Source organism: Trematomus bernacchii, unplaced genomic scaffold (assembly GCF_902827165.1).
Source record: "Trematomus bernacchii unplaced genomic scaffold, fTreBer1.1, whole genome shotgun sequence".
Classification (NCBI taxonomy): domain Eukaryota; kingdom Metazoa; phylum Chordata; class Actinopteri; order Perciformes; family Nototheniidae; genus Trematomus; species Trematomus bernacchii.
Genome location: NW_022987840.1, coordinates 1,733,583 through 1,741,339, shown reverse-complemented (window position 1 = coordinate 1,741,339; position 7,757 = coordinate 1,733,583). Strand labels below are relative to the sequence as shown.

The 7,757-nt window shown below is 39.9% G+C and overlaps 1 protein-coding gene across 1 annotated transcript; it reads left to right on the top strand.

Annotated features, from left to right (window-relative positions):
• Window positions 1–2,150: 2,150 nt before the first annotated feature.
• On the top strand, window positions 2,151–7,351 carry LOC117468573 (uncharacterized protein C1orf232). Its single transcript, XM_034112766.1, has 4 exons — window positions 2,151–2,345; window positions 3,844–3,921; window positions 5,062–5,168; window positions 5,900–7,351. The coding sequence occupies exons 1-4, from the start codon at window positions 2,265–2,267 to the stop codon at window positions 6,273–6,275; spliced, it is 642 nt and encodes a 213-aa protein (XP_033968657.1). The 5' UTR covers window positions 2,151–2,264; the 3' UTR covers window positions 6,276–7,351.
• Window positions 7,352–7,757: the final 406 nt, after the last annotated feature.

Below are 7,757 nucleotides of genomic sequence, written 5' to 3'. Positions count from 1 at the left end.
TGAAGGACTCTTGAGCCCTCTAGTGGTAATCTAAGGCTACAACCTGTAACTGTGTATATCAAGTTGTTTGTAGTTGTAATGTTACTCCTTAGTTTTTTAAGAGTAACATTTGAGTTTTATCGGGAAAACATCAAGTGAGCTATTTATAAAGAAAATATAAAAGTAGATGAAATTGATAAAAAGATTCAGGGAAGAAACATTCCAACAGTATATAAAATATAAAATAATGAAATGAGCTCCACTCGACTGGCAGCAACATGCTCCGTACAAGCATAACAACAATAATTAAATAATACGAAATATTCAATCATGTAGTGCACTGACAGGGGCTTTTCTGCATACCGAGTAATTTGATTCCTTATTGCTAATAGTTTAACTAAAGAAGAAGACCATTTACTACCTCCACTGATAAAAACATTCAGATGCATCTTCGCACTTACCAAGTAAGGGATCTTGTGAACTATTAACATATCTCGTTTTGATGCAAAAGTCCTGTATGGCATAATGCTCTTAAACTGCACATTTACTTTGAAAACCCCACAGTATGCATCTTCCAATTTTTCTTTTAAGGGGTCAAATTGTGTTATCCTTTTTTTTTACTTTAATACTTTTTTATGCATGTAAGCTGTCTGTGGCTCTTTTTCTGCTGTAACAAAGTACATTTCCCCTCTGTGGGACTAATAAAGGTATTCTGATTCTGATATAAATAACAACACACACATTATGTAGGTTATTATAGGAGCCAGACTGTCTCCATAACAATCCTCTGCCTTGCTGTGTGGTGTGTTAAATACTGGGGTGTGTCCTTTCCACTCTGAAACATGAGCTGCGACGGCCACAACCAAACTGGCTGCTCTTCAGATAACAGGTATCTATCAGTCTGTGTGCAGAGACGAGTCTTCCTTAGAACAACATTCATAATGCATGCTGGTCTTATGGATCTGCTCAGCCTTACAGCCTCATCACTGTCCAACCGTATGGTAACCAACACCAGGAACACGAGAGCTACAGGGCTTATGGATCCCATTTCTCCGGTTAATCAAGATTATCATCAAGGGTACTCTGCATAACTTCATATTAATCTCTAGCAACAGCAAATTCCTATTGTAGAGTATATAGAGCACCTGCAATGCGTAATTCAATTAAAGATCTAATTGACAAGTGTCACATGAAACATGAAATGTATTTGTTTCTTTATTTGAATGTGCAAATCTGTGTGTATTTCTGGACTCGAGTGTATTGTTGTGGTTGGTTGGAGAAACCCAATCAGTCATTAAAAGTTTATACATCTCTCTTTATCTACACAACACTCGCCGGCCCTCTCATGTTGCCAAGTGACCAGTCACTGAAAAAGCCTTTGAGGTGTACCTGAAACTGATTGGTATTGGACTGCTGCAGCCAATGGGAGCAGAGGAGGAGGGTTTGCAAGGAAGTGGTCAGGTAGCATTAGGTTTATGATAAATGGTATAACTTGTGTTTCCAGAAATAAACGGCAGGTATGAAGGTGTCTGTGGTTAATTCAAAGGGAAATAAAGATACAAATACAATACATTTTAAGAAAAATTCTCTTTGCTTTGTGATTTCTGTCTGCTGAATAACATTAAGACCCAACTGTGATGTAAACCAACAGTCATTTAGAAGAAGGGCTTTATCTGTATTCATGAGAAACATATACGTGCCAAAGGCAGTGAGTGGCTGCATTACAAAAAATCATCCAAGTAAGATTTTCTACTTAGCATAAATATGTCAGTTCTGTGTGTGTTCATGTGTGTGTGCATCAGGGACACAGGAGCCAGTCTACCAACACTGGCTGACAATGGTCCTGTGGCTCTGAGAAAGAGACCCTCTGAAATATGCATGAGGAAATCCACACCTGTTTCCAGGTAACCAAGGCAGGGATTCTGAACCGTGACGTTGAATTTAGTGTGTATATGTGTGTGTCTATGTGTGTGTGTGTGTGTGTGTGTGTACACCTGTGTGGGCGCATGCACAGCACAGCTTCCTACCTGTTCAGACACTCTGTAGGGACGAAAGCAGCTGTCAACTCAAAGAGAAAGACATAATCAGAGCAGGAGAAATGAGATGAAAGGTTCTGCAAAGGTTCCCTGCACTACTGAGAACTTTTACGCATGGAAACAGGTCAAAGTTGGCCCTTTTGAGACGAGCTGAAGCTGGAAGCGGAGACTTGGTGGAGGGTGGACCACAGAGGCTAAAGAGGTCTTGACAGGTCTTTCTCTGAGTGCTGAGTATCTATTCGTGCAAGTATGAATCCAGTGTGGAAAGTTTACAAGAGCAAAGTGCTGAAGACTTTCAACCCTGAGTATGAGGAGGACGCGGCTGAAGAGGTACAGAACTTTTCAATCTTAATGATCCATACACATATGGGAAAGTAAACGTGGTTGTTGGGATTTAAGTCAGGAAATCACCAGGTTTTGTTTCCTCGTCATTTTTTATTCAATGCAGGGTCAGTTGATCTTGCAGGCTGATTTGTTTTCTATGCAAAGGGAACATTAAGAAGATCTTAGGCCTTCAATATACTTCTCTGGTGCATTTTGACTTTACCAACTGAATTGGTTAAAATGTGCATGCAGATCAAGTGTTTGTATAGCAGTGTCAAATGTTCAATCCTGTAGCAGATATTTTCACAGCAACAATTAATAGCTTGTAACTGAAGTATTTTACATCAAGGAACAATTACAAGGCAAATAATCATTGGAAACTAATTATATGTCATGTTTACTTAATGACTATACTTAAATACAAATTAAGGTTGGGAAATCTGTCAAACACAGCATTGATGAAGATTAATCCTGTGGTTTGCAATATGTTTGGCTTGATGGGGCTTAGTTTGAATAAGTGTGCCTAAGAACATAAAAGTTACAATATTTCAACCAAGAAAAAAATCGGACTTGCCGGATTTGCAAAAATCTGCAACACATCGTTTCACCAGTTACACATTTTAACAGATTACTTACAAATGGAGTATTTTACATTGTTGTGCATGTACCTGACTTTTCCTTTCACCAATGGTTTTCAATGCGACATCTGTAAACCATCAGGGTTTGGTACCAACTAATCAGACACAGCGCTGCATTGACCCAGATCTCTGGAGGACTCAGAAACTCGATCCTGCACAGGAGCTGAACAAACGGATTAGTTTGCATTCCTCTAATTGACTGACATGGAGAGGAAGAGACATAGCCAGGGCCTCGTGCACTCTGCCTCCAACTGTAGTCTCTTTAGTGCCAGAGCAGAGACAGGTTCCATTTGTAGGAATGTGCAGTGTTGTCAACACTGCTATTGAAGTAGACATTGCTCTAGTTTGCACACTTGTGCAATATTACACAACTACTTATATATCACTAGGACCTAATGTCACACATATACTGATGTGGAAATACCAAACAAAAACAATCAAACAATTTTGCAAGCGGCTGTGACTTCAGACTAGGGCTGTCCTCATGTCATTATTCGTCAAAAGATTCCACTTAATATTTATCTACAATCATAACTCATTTGATGTGCATTGTGTCTCCTTTTTAGGCAAATGTAATACATTGAAAATGATGAGTATGCTCCTTACACAGCATACCTATCATGCACTGGATTATTTACCAAATAATAAAATATTGAATATATCATCCATTGTTCAGGCTCCAGCAATCTACCTCTTCAATACTCTTTATGCACTTTTCTTCATGTACCCTTTTAAGGGGCTTGTTCTGGGTATTCTACAGGTTGTAGTTTCCACATTAAGCACTAGGTGGCACAAGTCCGGTAAATGGATATTGCTGTGTGGACAGGTAAGGTACATCCATTTTGTCTTTTTTTACTCTGTTGCAGGTCACAGAGGTGGAGAATGACATAGGACCTGTTCAGGAGGATGAGGGACCCAACGCTGTTTCGCAGCTTGCAAAGAAAGTATGTGAACATTAGACAGCTGCTGCTTAAAGGTAGGGTAGGTAAGAATGGAAACCAGCTCGAGTGCGTTCGAATTTGAAAGTACGCAGCCGAAAAAAATCTGCCCCTTCCTTCAGACTTCCTTACAGAGCCCCTCTCCAACACACACAAACGCGCACATGACCAATGAGGGCACGAGATAAGTTTGTGCAACCCTAACCCTAACCCGAGATGGAAGGCTGACAGGCAGGTAGGCCATCCAGTTATTTTAGCCAGGCCGGCTCAGATGATTGGTGGTCAGCACCACGGCTTCCACAGATTTTTTTTTAATAGCATTTAATGTATTCATTGGATGTTAAGAGCATTCCATGGAATATATCAAAAAGTGTTTCTGAAGTGAATGACCTACCCTACCTTTAATGTTTGTAAGATTTTTATATTCTGGAAAAGTGTTTAAGTTAACGCTATAGACCAGGGGTGTCAAACTCAAATACACAGTGGGCCAACATTTAAAAATCGGTACTAGTCGAGGGCCGGACTTGTTCAATGTTCATTGCAAAACTTATTGAAATGAACTTGTTGCACATATTAAACCTGGAACTAACAAAGCTTAAATAATTGCCTATAAAAACAACATTAAACATTAAATAAATGAAAAATCAGTTGCATTCATTTCTTATGGCTCTATCTGCAGCTTTTCCGGAGTCATTTCTTATGATTACATTTTTCCACAGGCCAACAACAGCTTCAAAAAAAGGAAACATCCATTGAAACTCAGTTTGCTGCTCTGTGATGCACACTAAGCCAGATACTTGGCATCTCATCTTGGATGCAAGTTCATCAATGTTTGGGGTCAGGCTCTGAGCTGAGGAAATCCTCAGGATTTTTGAGTGAAGGTGTGCGTGCAATATACCGGCGGGCCAGATCTAATAGTAATTAGAAATTATTCTGCGGGCCTTGAGTTTGACATCTATGCTATAGACGAATAAAGTTACATTTTCAATATACCCCACAACTTCAGTGTCAGTAATGAGCAATGTTGTAAGTGGTTGTTAAGCGTGTTCTTCTTTTAGGACTATTGTTCAAATGATCTCATGAGACCACCTTAATGTGTACCTACTTTGACCTTTGACCCCTGTTTGTGTTTGGTTGTGTTTTCAGATGCAGGGGGCCGGGACTAAAAGCTGGAACAGGTTTTCAACTCTCTTCAACAAAGAGGATGAACACCAGCTTCTGGAGGAGACCGAGAGCCCGCCAGTCCCCGACCAGTGAGTGGAAATTTGTCTTTGTTCACATCTGTCCTCTTTCTACCAGCTCGAGTTTCAGTCCTGCACCTTGTGCCATCTGGGGGGTTTGGATCCTGGAAATAAGGGGTATTTTTTAAGGTAGTATCTGTGTATGACGTGTAGGTTTGTCTTTTCATATTTTTATTTTACTGTACTTGAGAGTAGCCCAAATAATGTTTAAGCTTAGCATAAAGCATAACTACTTGAAACTGGGACAAAAAGCAAGCATGGCTCTTTCCAAAGGTAACACAGTTTGTTGACTAGCACCTCTAAAGCTCACTAATGTAATATAAATAATGACAGGTTGTGGTTCAGAGGTGCCGGTAGGGTGCTTTTGTTACATTGGACAAAGTAAGGCTAGCTGTTTTGCCCCATTTCCAGTGTTAATGCTAAGCTAAGCTAATATTGATATTCTCCTCTAACTCTTTGAATGGAAGTGCAGATATTTTTTCACATTTTGAGAACGCAAAAACTGCATTCAGACCTGATTTTTAACCAGTATGTTTTCCAACATATATCTGTTGTTTCTATTTTCAGAACAATTCAAATTATGGATTGCTTTAAACTGGAATCTACCTCAGCCTAACTAATTAGTACTAAAAGGAAATCTGAAATCAGAAAACTAGTTTATAATGGTGAATTATAGGACATGTTGCCCCACTATTTCTGACTGACTCCTAAAATTAACCCTGCTGCTTCCTCTGAATCCTCAGTCCACTTGCAATAAGGCCGGAGGAGCCTCCTCGCCCCACAAAGCGCTCGGCATTCTGGGATAGCTTTGCCTCCAACTGGGCTGCCAAGAAGCAGGCGGAGGCTGCTGCCGTGGCCGCTGCTGCAGCCAATGAGACAGCAGCAGCTCAGGGTGAGGAGGGGGTGACAGAGGCCGGAGGAGAGGTCAGCCAGGATGGGCAGATCCCTCAGGGAGAGGAGAGCGAAGAGGGAGGAGGAGGAGGAGGAGGAGGAGAAGGAGGGAGGAGCAGCAACAGCTTCTCCAAATACGTGTCGCTCGGAGGAGGGAGCGAGGATGCATCCTTCAAGTGGAACTTTGTCACCAGCAAACTGGCAGAGATGAAGACCAAGAGCAACTAGCTGCTCCTGGTGAAGGAATCTGGAGAGTATAAACAATATGATGAAGGGTTTATATGTAGGAGTATAGAGGAAGTTTAGGGGGAGGCTATATTTGACACAGGATGTCCTGTAACTAACTGTACAGCTATTGTAAAAGTCCCTTTCATTCTGAGCTTTTGAATAATGCACCGTCTCCTAACCACATCACAATGAACAAAAACAATGTGTTTAAAAACATTTCCTTGATTATATTTTAGGCCCACATGCTCTGAGCCCACACATAGTTTGAATAACATTTTCAAGAGCAAGCAAAGATCACAAAATGGATGATGTCACATTTTAAACCTGATATCAAAATCTCAAGGGAGACAAAAAGGTGTTAATTATTATCAGAATATAATGACTTTATTTCACAAAGAGGACTTCTACAAATGTTAGAACTGAAAAGGTTACACAAATTGATAATAATCTATTATTTCTCTGAGATGAGGTGGATAGTTGTCTCTTCACCAGTTTGAGACACAGCATGATGCAGTGTAACATGTTTAGAGAATACAACAAATAATTTAAGTGTTGAACCTGGTCTGCACATTACAGCCTGCTTTAGTGAGGTTGTATGGACATATCTTCTTCCCCAAAGTGCTTTTTAAACCACAAAAAGGTGCCTTCACACCTGTCAGTAAATTTGATCTAATCTGTAGTTTAGCAAAAACCGGATTAAAAGATTAAAGGCAGCGATAGCTGGATTAGTTGAGGATTATCTCACTTAACCTGCACAGAGGGCAGGGCTTTCAGTGAAGAGATTTGGCAGTGCGACAAAACGATTACATCATTTAAGCATTTCTCTCTCCTCGGATAACAGGAAGGGGAAACGTGCTGCATTTATATGAAATGTGTGAAATATGAATGTGTGCGTGTGGTGAGATAATGTCAGGTGACTTGATGACTTTACTGACTTTTTTTTCTGATCTTGACTGAGACTGTGCAGTGTGAGCTCTTTACATTCCTGATTTTGTGACATGAAAGAAAACTTGTTTATTTCAGATTTTGTCTTATTCTGTTGTTTTGATTCATCTTATATTTAATAAAGACTACTGCACTAAGAGTTCTCACCAGTCATGATTGAGCAAATGTTCTTTCTTCTGCAAAACAGGATGAAAATATCAACCCTTTTCCCAGAAAAAGTGAAAGTATTTTTAGCAGCAGGACAGCATGGTGAGCCAACCATATGGTATTTTGATATTGGATGTAGCAGGACATCCTGGTATTTGTGGCATTCTGCTTTTGACATACTTTATATAAAAGAACCAACATAAACTGTTTCTGTTCATTTTTGATTTAGTAGCATGGGTACTGGAACAGAAAAGCTTTATCCCATCAGGTATGTGTATGTTTTTCTTAAAACTAACACTAATTAGAGTTGATTCTAGCAAATTGCTTTCTTGAAAAAATCAAGACAACTTGACGAATACAAATGTTTTGGAAAGAACAAGCAAACCAGCC